At 39.7% G+C, this 14,846-nt stretch overlaps 1 protein-coding gene across 1 annotated transcript in view; it reads right to left on the bottom strand.

The window, feature by feature from the left end:
- Positions 1 to 14,179, bottom strand: part of LOC149813281 (uncharacterized) — a 35,906-nt gene extending 21,727 nt beyond the window's left edge. Inside the window, exon 1 of the mRNA XM_089991095.1 lies at positions 12,963 to 14,179. Within this exon, the coding sequence (XP_089847221.1) occupies positions 12,963 to 14,179 (1,217 nt within the window). The remainder of the gene's footprint in view (positions 1 to 12,962) is intronic.
- Between the last annotated feature and the right edge of the window lie 667 nt (positions 14,180 to 14,846).

Genomic DNA, 14,846 nt, shown 5'->3' with positions numbered 1-14,846 from the left:
TTACATAAGGTGATTCTAACCGAGTATGATGACTCGGGGCTAGGTGAGTGAATGCCTAGGCATCGCCGAATGAGTTTGGATCGTGCTCTTTGCCATGGTGTTCAATCATCAACTGGTCTTCGAAGTGGGGGTCACAAGGTCTTACTCCTTCAGTGGTGAGGTTTTGCTATGTCGTGTGCATGGAGTCGCAATACACTCCATATCACGCAAGGGTAAGGCAAAGTTTATGCCACTTTCGAAAGTGATAGCTGGTATGAGACGATTAAGCACTAAGTAGCATGGACTACATGAAATGCGTATTTGGAAATGTGCTTAATCAGCTTCTGCTAGGCAGTTGAGCACGGGGTGGTGCACAGGGCCAATGAAAATGTTCCAGCATATAAAAAGGTGTTGGTACGCAGCCTTTGGCCGTTAGGCTGGCCAGCTTGGCGCATCATGGGATTGCAAAGCATTCTATGTCCGTGATAGAAAGGCTTGCGGCGGTAAGAAAGGTCTATCGCACCACACTGGTTTATTGAAAAAAGTAAGCCCATGACAACCTTGATGCTTGCTTTAATCCATATAGATATTTATTCATATGACAAACTCGATTGTCCCCCTCATGCACAAAGTCGGGTGGCAGTTTCTTATAAATCTCTTCATCAAGGTCATCATGAAGAAAGGTGTGATTGACATCTAATTGATATAATGACCAGTTGGATTTTGTTGCAACTGAAAGTAGACATCTCATGGTGATTAACTTTGCAACAGGGGCAAATTTGTCATGGTAGTGAAGCCCTTCTTGTTGGATATACCCTTTAGCCACAAGTCGAGCCTTGTATCGCTCGATGGTGCCATTAGATCTAAACTTGATTTTAAATACCCATTTGGACCCAATAGGTTTCTTTCCCGATGACAAGTAAACTAAGGTCCAAGTTTTGTTTTGTCTAAAGGCTTGGACCTCAGTTGCCATGGTTGCTCTCCACTTCTCATCTCTTAATGCCATTTGGTAGTCTCATGGCTCTTTGTGAGAGGAAATGAAAACAAGAAAAACTTTGTGTTCCTTAGAAATTTGAGAAAAAGATAAGAAATGAGAGAGAAGGAAGGGTGTCCCTGTTAATGAAGGCAGTGTGGGCATAAAGTGCAACAGTCCCACAGTAATAATCATCCAAATAAGCATGTCATGATTGGAGCCAATTTGAACATCTAGATTGGACATTACTTTGATCGAAAATGGTTTGGGTTGTTTGGGTCTCTTGGGTGGTTTTAGGTGGATCTTGAGTTTTATGAGGCATTTCTCCTATTTGTTTGAAAAGGCATGGTTTCTTGAAACAATTCACTAAAATCTGGAATAGGCAAAACAAAATTCATATTTTGGAAAATCGTTTCAGATTTGAATGGGAACACATCCTCATGGAAAGTAACATCCCTACTAATAAAAATTTCTTGTTTGTCAATGTCAAATACTTTATAGCTTTTTTGTCCTAAGGGATATCCAATAAATATATATCTACGAGCATGATGATCAAATTTGTGTTTGTAGTGTACATTGTGTGCAAAACAAAGGCATTCAAAAACTCTTAAATGAGAATATTTTGGTTTCATGTTATGCATGACCTCATGAGGAGTTGTTGTAAAATCACTTTCTAAGGAGGAAGTTGGAACCCGATTTATAATGTAGGTAGTTATGAGAATGTATTCTCCCCAAAAAGGATGTGGCAAAATGACTTAGAACATTAATGTTCTTGTAATCTCAAGCAAATGACTATGTTTATGTTCCACAACACTATTTTTTTGGAGTATGGCAATGCAGCTGTGTTGATGAGAAATGCCTTTTCTCAGAGAAAATTTTGAATATCATTTGAGAAAAACTCCAATTCATTGTCAAATCTAATGCATTTGACTTGAGCATTAAAATGGGTTTTCACCATTGCGATAAAGGATTGCATCATCTCTTTGGTTTGAGATTTGAACCTCATCAAGAATTTCAAGTGGCCCGACTATAATCATCGACTATTGTAAGAAAATAGTGAGCACCCATAATTGAGGGAATACAGTATCCACCCCATATGTCAAAATGCACTAAATCAAATGGATTGTGGGAACGACTTTCACTAGTAGGAAAAGGAAGTCTAGTTTGTTTTGCTGGTGAACAAATTTCACACAAGCAACGATTAAAGGAAATTGAATCACATGTTCTAGACAAAAATTTTAAATGATTAAAAGACATGTGGCCCAAACGTCAATGCCATAAATCAAAATTGTTTGATCTAGTGATGGTAGTTGTTGCTACCTTATTTTCATTCGAATTTAAAAAATAGAGTCCTCCATGCATTCTACCCACTCCAATCATTTCCATCGATTGAGATTCTTGAATATGACAATGAGAAGAATAAAAGGTTACTATGCATTTCAAGGAATCAATGAGTTTACAAACATATATTAAGTTGAATTTGAAAGAAAGAACACATAACACATGATCAAGTTTTATTTTGGGAGTCAAGGACATATTTCTAATATAGGTGACCAGACTATATATCATTTATTTGAAAGTTTGAGGGGTTTTGAAAAAGAATGATTATCAAAGTAAGTGAACATGGAAGGGATGCAACACATGTTGTTGATTGCTCCTGTATTAAGAATTCAAAAAGATGATTAAGAAAAGACAAAGTTAATAAGGAAATTACCTGCCACTTTTGTCATTGGAGACATTTTATCTTACGACACTAAAGAGAAGTGTTGTGTATATTGATCCATGATCAACTGAGGTGCAAGATTGGATGGTGAAGCTTCTTCCTTTTGAGTGGCATTTGCTCTTGGAGGATAGCCATACAACTCGTAACATTTATCTTTTATATGAACCAATTTTCTGCAATGGTTACATTTTGGACTTTCTCTGAAGCCTCTCCCTCTTCCATGACCCTCTCTAATAGGTCGATTCACACGGCTATCAACAGCTGCAACAATATTTACTTCAAGGTTGAGAACTACTTGAAGCTCTCTTTGTCGTTCTTCCTACAGGAGTAGGCTATAAGTCTTGCTTACGCTTGGCATGAGATCCATGATGAAGATATGACTTCAAACCGCTGTGTATGAATCATTTAAGCTTATAAAAAATTGTATCAACTTTTCTTCTTGATACAATTTCAAAAGGGCTTTAGAAGCTCCACATGTGCATGTCGAGAGCACAATATTGGTCACCAACTTGCCCCATGGCACCTTCATCTTCCTATAGTATGATACAATCGATTGGTTTTCTTGATGAAGGGTCACAATGGCACACTTGATTTGAAAAATGTGTGGGCCATTAGATTGAGAAAACTGTTCTTTTAAATCATTCCATACCTCCACCGTCGTTTCACCAAAGATTACACTTTCTGATAACTCTCATAAAAGAGAGTTCAAAAACCATGAAAGGACCATATTATTACATCTGGTCCAGCTGACAAACTGAGGGGGCGATGCATCCAGTTTGATCACGGATCCATCAATGAACCCCATTTTATTTTTAGCCGATAGTGCTACCATAACAACACGACTCCAAGAAGCATAATTTTCACCTGTAAGAGGAGTGGAGACGAGAACCTGACCTGAGTTATTAGAGTGATGAAGGAAATATGGATTCTCACTTTGTTCGCCATTAACAAATGTCACATTCTCGTTTGTGTTTGCCATCAAGATTGATTGGGATGAAGATGACAATGCGTAGGTGCAAGTTTGCTATGATGGGGTTCATGATGTTTTTTATTGTCTTCACTAAGCTATGATGGACAGAACATGTGAGAGCCCAAAGATGTGAATAGTAAAAAGTAAATATAGTAACTTGTATAATGCCTATCATATTACATTATGGTTAAATAGAAAAGTACAAAAGTAAGAAAAACGATCCCTTGATTGTAGGGATTCAAAGTTGTTAGAGATTGTTATAACATTTGAATTTAATTCTTCTCTAGCTGGATAGTGTGATCTCTGGTAACTAATTCACGTTAATATTTTGATTCATGTTTCCTTATTTTCCTCACAGCCTTTATCTATTTTGATTCATGGTAACCTTTAAATGTTGATATTTTGGTTTAGATTTATACAACACCTTATATGGCATTTTATAAAAATGTTTATTCAATCCTGAGATAGGTAATCTGTTTATTAAATAAGCTACCGTGAGAATACATTCACCCCAAAATTTGATGAGCAAATTTGCTTAAAATCTTAAGGTTTTTGTAATTTCTAATAGGTGCCTATGTTTACATTCAACTATTCCATTTTGTTGGGGTGTTAAAACACAAGAATGTTCTTGCAAAATTCCATTGGTGGAAAGAAAATTTTGCATATCATAAGAAAAAAACTCAGAACCATTATCAAATTTAATGCATTTAACTTGTGAGTTAAATTACACTTTAATCATATTGATGAAGGTTTGAAGTGATTCCTTAGTTTGAGATTTGAAACGCATAAAAAATAACCAAGTGGCACGTGAAAAATCATCCACAATAGTAAGAAAATAATGTGTGCCAGTAATAGATAGAATGGAATATCCTCCCTAAATATCAACATGAATTAAATAAAAAATACAAGAAGAACCTGAGTCACAATCATAGAAAGGTAAACAAGTTTGTTTTGCTAACGGGCATATATCACATTGGCAATTATTAAAGTGAATCATCTCATTGTATTCAGATAAATGCATTCGGTACTGAGAAATTGGATGTCCTAATCACTAATGCCATAGGTCTAAAGAAGGTATTTGGTTGGTGGAGGTAGCAGCAGTATAGCTTAGCTTCGTCTCTAGATAATATAGTCTTGCACGCACTTTACCCATACCAATCATCATCTTCAATCGATGGTCCTGGATTTCACAATGGGCAGTAAAGAAATGAATGTCACAATTCAAAGATTCAGTAAGTTTACTAACAGATATTAAATTGAATTTAAATGATGGTACATAAAGAATATGATCTAATGTAATGTCTAGAGAAATGATGGCTTTTTCAACATGGGTCATATAAGAAAGTGTACTATTTGGAAGTCTAATAGGCTGTAAATAATGGGGTTGGATTGAAGAGAGCATGGTTAGTGAGCAACACATATAATTGCAAGCTCTAGAATCAAGAATCCACACGCTAGCAAAAAATGAATTAAGTTGGCAAAGTGATTACCTATCATGTTCACCATTGATTCTTTGCCTACTGATATAAGAGATAAGAATTTGTTGTATTGATCCATGGTGAGTTGAGGAGCAAGACTGTTGGTCGAAAGTATTGGCTCAGATTGGACTTGCGCTGCAAAATTTTGAGATTGATGATTTTTCTTATTTTGGGTCCCAACATGCTGATTATGAAAACTGGAAGTTTTTATTGGGAACCCATGAATATGATAGTAGTGATCTTTAGTGTGTCCCAACTTTTCACAATGATCACATTTTGGTCGCTCTCTTTGCCCTTTACCCTTGAGACGGGGTTGCTTAGTGAGAATTGATTTAGGCATCCACTATGATCCACAGCAGCAGCCCCATTATTTTCAACCATTGGCATAATTTGAAGTTCTTTCTGTCTTTCTTCTTGCAACAATAAGTTGTAGGCTTTATTAACATTCGACAATGAGTCCATGATTAAAATTTGTCTCTTATAGGAGCATAGGATTCATTGAGACTCGTTAAAAAATCTATGAGCCTCTCTTGTTGAAGTAAATCCGAGAGACTTGGAAGCTCTGCAAACACATGTAGGAATAGCGAGTTATGTTGACAAGTCATCCCATAAAATTTTTATCTTTGTATAATAATTTGAAATAAAGAGATTTTTTTGATGTAAGGTTACAATGGAGCGACAAATCTAAAAAAGTTATGGTTCATTAGTTTGCAAGAAACGTTCATGAAGTTCTTTCCATACGTCGGTTGTCGTTTCTCCATAAATTACACTCTTTGTCAAATCCTTTGATAATGAATTCAAGACCCATGAGAGGACCATGTTGTTACATCTGGTCTAGATAGCAGAAGTGGATGAATATGTGACCGGTTTCATAACTGAACCATCAACAAAACCCATTTTATTTTTTTCTGATAGAGCCACAGTATGAGAATTTCGTTGGGGCGTTCCCTACTGAGCGATGTGTTGTACTCTATAGGCCTAGAGGCAGTGATAAATGGGCAAGGGTTGCTAGGTCATCGCTTAGAAGTGACGCGTCACACCGGCACCCGGCTGTGGTGTCAAATAGGCAAGGGTTCCCTCACTTTGTTGGATTGGTGGGGGTAAAGAAGTTAGTCCAAGACCATAAAATTAAGTTAGCCACTTGGAACATAGGGTCTTTAACTGGTAAGTTGGTAGAGTTAGTAGATGTTATGTGCAGGAGAAAGATTGATATTTTATGTCTACAAGAGACCAAATGGGTAGGTGAGAAAGCAAAAGTGATAGAACCTTGGGGATATAAGATTTGGTATACAGGAATAAATAGGAATAGGAATGGAGTAGGGATTGTTATGAGTCGTGAGTTTATAGATAATGTAGTTGAGGTCCAAGTATGATGTAGATCGGAGGAGACTGTGGTGTCAACTCTCTAACCACTTGGGTCATACTTGTAATGACACCAGTAACTATTGCCATTACGGCGAAGAATTCCTCTCTCCCTACCATGGGAGGCTCAGCAGAGTCTTGAGCCTGTGGGACTTCGTTGTTTCTTTATTCGTTAGTCATTCTTAATCACACAATAATTTAATCACTAACGTATCTTATTCGAGAAGAGACTTACATCTTGTCAATGAATCTTGTTATGAATGATGAACCCTTTTTCTGTGTAAACCTGACTCTGATACCACATTGTAACACCCCAATCTGGGACCTCAAGAGTCTGAGTTCGGTTTGTATTACTTCCCAGAGGGAAGAGTGCAAAGCTTACATAGAGAAAACGTGGCTAAAAAAAACTTTTCATTTTATTTCCATAATCAACTTTTTCTTACAATGTTCATCATTCATAACAGAATAAAAGCAATTACAATTTATTCAATAACAAGGAAAAGAAATTATACCAAATGCTCTGCTGAAGACTGCTCACACGCTGACTGATACTAATGTGTGAAACCTACAGTTGTAATTAAACAAAAATGGGGGTGAGTGTACAACCCAATAAGAAATAATTATAAGTAAATAAACAATCAATTTACAACTGTAGTGGGCTATAAGCCCCTAGTCTTAGTTTAGTTCTCGATACACCACATATGTTTATATATTTTAATTGCCCTCATTATTATTCTCAAATACTCTCTTTCTCAACTATCACTAGGTTGGCTATACCAGTAATAGTCATCTATGGGCGTAGCAACCCTGTAGAACACCCCAATTCTACATGTTGGCCAGACAATGAACCATACACTCACAGTGGTCCCCGAACCACCAGGCACTGCAGTGAACCACTACAGGGACCCCACCGGTAGCTAGCCGGGAGGTCAAGCTCTCATTCTCGACATGGTTCATGCTATATCCTAACCATGATGATTATCAACAATCTAGGGTCCTCCAGAGTCCCAAACCAGTGTGAGTGAAATCCTAAGTCATAACTAAGTTCACACATTGAACAATATTCTCACATTCATAGTTCACTCGTTCTCTCATGACTGACCATAACAATCTCATTCTTAATCTCATGATGACATTAAGACTCACGCATCTCTCACTTAGCACACAATGATGTAGTGTCTTTACATCGTTAAATCACCGACGACTCACTCTCAATGGTGGATGCACTCTGGCCGTGAACCAGGTAGTCATTGCCACAGGTCACCACTTTCAGGATTTAAGGGGTCATGCATGTTGAACTCTAAATATCCATTCATACAACATGAATAGACTAATTTGGACTCTAATCTAAATATGGCTTCATCACAATGCATGATATTAATGAATTATCTAGACATGCAATCACAATAGAATTTCTTTTCATCATGCATGACATATCAAAACTAACTTGCATATCACACAAACATGTATATAATTCTACTCATAATGTCAAGCATGGAAGTTATGCATGTCGTGGTCTCACCCAAAAACAACCATGCTAATCAATTACAACATTACATTAACAAACAATGTAAAAATGTTTATTGGCATCTAAGATTACTTATACTATCCCTTACCTCAAGTGTGAATCTGTGATCTCTCCAAAACCGAGCCTCGCAAAGCTTTAACAATGTGATCTGGTTACATAAGATGTTCATATTAATGCATAAAACTTCTTATGTTATAATTAAATTACCAACATACCCCTTCCCAAATTTAATCATAAAACTTTGATTTCTGAATTACGAATTTGGCTGAATTTTATAAACCAATGGATTCCCCTCTCTAATACGAATCCAACGCACCAAACCTCACTCGATTCTGAGTTCGGAGTGCAAAGATATGTCCATTTTACTGAAATGGATCTCGGGTATCCAATTGGATATTTCGGATTTCGAGACAACTTGAGACTATCTCATGATCCGATCTGAGTCCAAATTCTGATCTGAATCCAAACCCTGACTGCTTGGATCTAGATCCAACACTTATCTGAATCCAAAACTGCTTGACTGGATCTAGAAAAGTTTGACTGGATCCAGGATATTCTAACTGGATCCAGAATAGATTGACTAGATCCAGAACAGGATCCATACCCTCTTACTGGATCCAAGACAGTCTGACTGGATCCAGGATGGTCTGACTAGATCCCGAATTGTCTGACTGGATCCAGAACAGCCTGATCAAGACTCAGTTCTGAAATGGATCAAAGACTGATCCAATCAGATCGAGAACAGTCTGATCTAGACCCAGTTCTGAAATGGATCAAGGATTGATCCAATCATATCCAGAACAGGTCCAGATCCAACTAGATTCAAGCTGAGAACCCAGATCCAGTTATATCAAACTGGTTCGGCCTGACTCGGGTTCATCCAAACCGGTTCAGTTCAGACCTGATTCAGTCTGAACTGATTCTACTGGAACTGGTTCCATCCGAACCGATTTGGTCTGAACCGGTTTGACCCGAACCGGTACACCCAAACTACAAATATTATTATTATATATTTTTTTCCACCTGACTCGGTTCGGTCTGGGTGCGACCCGGACCGACCCGATTCGGTCTGGGTCGTACCCAGGCCAAACCGACCTTTTTTTTTTAAAGGGCTCGGTCTGGGCGCGACCCAGACCAACGGGCTCGGTCTAGGTCGCACCTAGACCGACCCGGTTCGGTCTGGGTCACCCCAGACCGACCCGGTCTCTTAATAAAAAGAGCGGAAGGGGCGGAGCCCCTTCCGAATCCCAGGTGCAGAGGGGGGTCGGCCCCTGCCGACCCTCTCTCTGCTCCCATCCCGACCTGGGCCGACCTCCGGGCCGGCCATTGGTGTTGGCCGATCGTCGGGGCCGGCCGACCCCCCTCACTCTCTCCCTTTGTCATAAAATATTTTTTTTCTGTTTCCTACAACTCGCCGGCAGCAATGGCTGGCGGCCCCTCCCCCTTTGTGCTTAGATCAGAAAAGAAGAACGAAGAAGAAGATGAGGAGGGTGGAGTCTTACCTCGCTGTCGTCGCCGCTGTCGCCGGTAAGCGCCTCACTCTTTCTCTCGCTCCCCTTCTCTCTCTGTCTCTCCCTCTGCCGCTCGTTGAGATGTGGTGGAGGGAGGCTGCGTGAGGGCTTTTATAGCCCTCACGCAGAGTGAGGATAACCCTCACCCTCTGCGGATTTTTGGGGGGTGAGGTTTATTCTCACTCCCTCCCGTTATGCGGTTTCCCCTTTGGGGAAACCGCTGTTTTCTTTAAAATTTTGTTTTTTTTTTTATGCTTATCCCCTCCAGCGACTTTGCTGGAGGGGGTTTTATAATTCTACCTCCCTTAAAAGAAGATTTGTCACGAATCTTACCTGGAAACAAATGTGGAAATTGCTCGCGGATATCAGATTCATGCTCCCAAGTAGCCTCCTTATTGTTGTGATGACTTCATCTAATCAATACTAGAGATAACTCTTTGTTTCTCAGCTTTTGCACTTTCGTATCTAAAATCTTTATGGGCTTTTCTCTCATACTCAAGTCGTCTTGTAAATCTAATACAGTCTCGACTGTATCCAATATATGGGAGGGATCTAGCACATACTTTCGTAATATGGAAACATGGAACACGTTGTGAATTCGATATAAGAAAGGTAGTATAGCTAACCGGTATGTTGCCTGACCAACACTCGCAAGTATCTCAAATGGTCCAATATATCTGGGATTCAACTTTCCCCTTTGACCAAAATGCATTACTCCCTTAAACGGAGATATCTTCAAAAATATGTGATCACCTTGTTCAAATTACAACTCACGACATCTTTGGTCCGCGTAACTCTTCTGTCGACTTTGTGCTGTGAGAAGACACTCTCGAATGAATCTCACTTGGTCTGTCATTCGCTGAACCATCTCGAACCCTAACAATCTCCTTTCTCCGACCACATCTCAACACAAGGGTGTTCGACATCATCGATCATACAATGCCTCAAATGGAGCCATACCTATACTAGCTTGAAAGTTGTTGTTGTAGGCAAACTCCATTAATGGTAGAATATCATTCCACAAGTCACTATATTCCAAACTACATGCCCGAAGCATGTCCTCTAGGGTCTGAATGGTTCGCTCTGACTGACCATCAAACTGGGGGTGAAAAGTTGTACTCATTTTTAATTGTGTCACCATTGCTTCTTGAAAACTTTGCCAAAATCGTAATGTGAACTTCGAGTCTCTATCTGAAACAATTGAATCTGGTACTCCATGAAGTCTAACAAACTCTCTACTAAACAATTGAGCCAATTGGTCACACGAGTGAGTTCTCTTACAAGCTAAAAAGTGGGCAGACTTAGTTAGCCTATCGACGATCACTAATGTTGAATCCATCACATTCTTCGTCTTTGGAAGCCCCGTAACGAAGTCCATTGAGATATCCGTCCATTTCCACTCGGGTATGGGAAGTGGTTGCAAAAGACCACCTAGTCTTTGGTGCTCAATCTTCACCTGCTGACATACTAGACATTTGCTAACAAACTCAGCAATGTCTCTCTTCATACCACTCCACCAAAATGTATCCTTCATATCTCGATACATTTTAGTGCTACCGGGATGGATGTTATATCTAGAATGGTGTGCATATTCCAACAATTGATTTCTAAGTTGGTCATCCTTAGAAATGCACACTCTCTGGCGAAATCTAAGAAGTCCTTGATCATCAATTTTGAATTTTGATTCTTCATTTTCTGAAATCTTCTTTCTTACTTGCATTAATTCTGGGTCTAAGGGTTGTTTTTCCTTAATTTGATCTCATAATTCTGACTTTAATGTGGTTTGCACGAATAATAACTGACATGATAAGCATTGAGTTTCTGCTTTTTGATAGCCACCGAGGAAAATAACTCCCAATCTGCAAGTCTAGTTAGTGCTCATTCCTTTCTGCTAAGAGCATCAGCGATTACATTCGTCTTTCTGGGATGATATTTTAGCTCAAAATCATAATCTTTCAGAAATTCCAACCATCTCCTTTGTCTCAAGTTCAAATCTTTCTAAGAAAACAAATACTTAAGGCTTTGATGGTCGATAAAGACCTCAAATTGTTCATCATAGAGATAATGTTTCCATATCTTAAGGGCAAATACCACCGCTGCTAGCTCCAGATCATGCGTCGGATAGTTGACTTCATGAGTTTTAAGCTGACGAGATGCATAAGCTATCATTTTTCTGTGTTGCATCAGAACACAACACAATCCTTTGTGAGAGGCATCGCTATAAATAGTGAAACCTCCAGATCCAGAAGGTAAGACCAACACTGGGGCAGTGGTGAAACGCTTCTTTATCTCCTGAAAACTCTGCTCACATTTATCATTCCACTCGAACTTTACGTCTTTCTTTGTGAGCTTGGTCATAAGAGCCGCCAACAAAGAAAATCCTTCTACGAATCGTCGGTAGTACCCAGCTAATCCAAGAAGCTACGAATCTCAGTAGGATTCTTGGGTCTAGACCAATTGATGATTGCTTCAATCTTTGCAGGGTCTACCATAATCCCGTCTTTAGAAACAATGTGTACAAGAAAGAACACTTGTTAACCAAAAAGCACACTTAGAGAATTTGGCATAGAGCTGAAGTTCTCTAAGTGTCTGCAGAACTATCCTCAGATGCTTTTCATGTTGCTCCTTCGAGGTAGAGTATAGAAGAATGTCATCGACAAAAACCACCACGAACTTATCCAAATAGGGTCTGAAAACTCTATTCATCATATCCATGAAAGCAATTGGTGCGTTAGTTAGACCAAAAGGCATGACCATGAATTCATAATGGTCATATCTTGATCTGAATGTTGTCTTAGCTACATCTTCTTTCTTGATCCTCAGTTGATGATAACCTGATCTTAAATCCAACTTTGAGAAGCATGCCGCTCCTTGCAGTTGATCGAATAAATCATCAATTTTAGGCAATGGGTATTTATTATTTATGGTTACTGCATTCAATTGATGATAGTCTATACACATGCGCAAAGATCCGTCTTTCTTTTTGACGAATAGGATCGGAGCACCCCAAGGAGATACTGACGGACGAATAAAACCTTTCTCTAATAATTCTTGCAGTTGCTCCTTGAGTTCCTTGAGTTCCGCAGGTCCCATTCGATAGGGAGCCTTCGAAATGGGTGTTGTTCCCGGAACTAGATCGATTTGAAATTCAATCTCACGATCAGGAGGGAGACCTAGTAGATCTTCTGGAAAAACATCATCATATTCACGAACTATGTCTACATCTGATATTGTGAGGTCTTCTTTTTCTTCAGTTTTCATATAAGCCAGGAATCTCATGCATCCCTTTTTAATATATATATATTGGTCTTTAAACAAGATATGACAGCCGGCTTGGGTAATTTTCTAACACCCTGGTATGTGAAAGTTGGAGTTTGAGGTATTTGAAAGCTGACACACTTTCTTATACAATCGATAGTGGCATGATGGTCAGACAACCAATCCATGCCCAGAACAACATCTAGATCTTTGAAGTTGAGTTGCAACAAGTTCACAGGCAACTCGCAATCTTTGATTTTTACTACGCAGTTAGAATACACAGTATCCACAATGGTGGTTGCTCCTATAGGTGTCTCTATTAAGTAAGAAACACTCAATTGAGAAGGTGCCACTGGCAACCATTTTCCAAAAGTTGAAGAAGTGAAACTATGTATGGCTCCTGAGTCGAATAATACACGAGCAAGAACACCAGAAATAAGAAGTGTACCTTCAACCACTTCAGGGTTGGCAAGAACTTCTTGAAGAGCAGTCGCATAGGCGCAGCCTGGTACTGCTGGCTTCGGCTTTGGTGGGGCATTGTTTCTTCGATCAGGTTGTGGGCAATCATTGGCATAATGACCTATCTGCTGGTAGTTGAAGCATTTCACGTTCCTCAAGTCACATTTACCCTCGTGCCTATGGAGACCACAAGTCTTACAAGCGTTATCCGAATGGACCGGCTTCTGGAACCTTTGTCGCTTGGCTTGTTGATTGTCTGCATACTTGACTTGCTTACCATGGTTCTGACCATGGTTTTGACCTCCGAAATGCCTCTTGTTGTCTCGCTGGAATCTTCCTTTAGAATGAAACTTCCTCCGATAGGATTCTACTATATTGCCACCGCTGTGCTGGGTCTTTTCTTTCGTCTTGGCTTTTTCTTTCACTTGAGGCTTTTTTGTTGTCTGCATCTCCCAAAACTCGTACCTAGAGGCATAGTCTACGAGTCGACTGTATTTCTTTATTTGTTGTGGCCCGACCAACCTCAAAATTTTGGGCCTCAAACCCCTCTCAAACCTTCTGCACTTCTCTTTCTCATTTGCCACTAAGGACTTGGCAAAACGGGAGAGAGAGTTAAAATGAAAAGTATATTGGGCGACCGTCATGTCACCCTGCTTCAACTTCCTGAATTCTTCTTCCTTTTCTACCCTCTGACATTTTGGAAAAAATTGCCTATAAAATCTTCTCACGAATGTGGACCAAGGCAAGTACGTATCTGACTCCAAGGTGTCCCTGATAGACCTCCACCAGTGCTCTACATCGCTAGTCAGATTGGATACAGTTATCCATACCCTCTGATCCTCTGGACATTGGATGGCATCCAATGCCTTCTCAACTTGCATCAACCATTTTTTTGCCATGACACCGTCAGGAGTGCCATCGAAGAGCGGAGGTTGCATGTTCTTGAACCTCTCCGCCCATGAGGTGATATCAGAAATCACCGTCTAAGGTTGACTCTGTTGGGCTCGGGTAGTTTGCAGAAGCTCATACAATATGCGGTTGGTGGTGTACTCTGGCGGTATCCTTGTACTTTGGCTCATTGGGGATCTAGGTGGGATCTTCATACTTTCTTCTTTACCTTCTCAGGGAGTATATCTCTCCGGTGTGTGAGTTGTTGTGTGGCTTTCCTGAACTTGTGCCCCTTCTGTAGTAGGGGATGATGAGAGTGCCCTTCGCGACGGTCCGCCAATGATTTCTCTTTCCTGCCTAGCTGCTACCGTGTCCTTTGAAAGATAAGATATCCATCTGCGAGTGACCATTTGTACTGCAGAAAAATGATCACTTAACATCACATGGTTTATTAGATTCGTACAAGATTTTATCACATCTCACGCAATATATATAAAATTATTCATTTTATTTCATTCAAAAAGTCTCATACACACACGAGGAACATTATTAGCAAGCAAAAAGAAAGAAGAATGCAATTTAAATAATGTGACTCTACTAAGCAACTAGCTAATCCTAATCATTCTTCAATCCATCCGAAGCAGGGCATGTTCCTTGTACTCCCTTGAGTTTGCTGCTGATGAGTCTCAGGAGGAGCGTTCAGGTCGTACTGAGAAG

This window comes from Nuphar pumila, chromosome 16, assembly GCF_984573655.1.
Source record: "Nuphar pumila chromosome 16, dmNupPumi1.hap1.1, whole genome shotgun sequence".
In the NCBI taxonomy this organism is placed as follows: domain Eukaryota; kingdom Viridiplantae; phylum Streptophyta; class Magnoliopsida; order Nymphaeales; family Nymphaeaceae; genus Nuphar; species Nuphar pumila.
The sequence above is the reverse complement of the archived record's forward strand: the minus strand, read 5'-3'. Positions and strand labels throughout refer to the sequence as shown.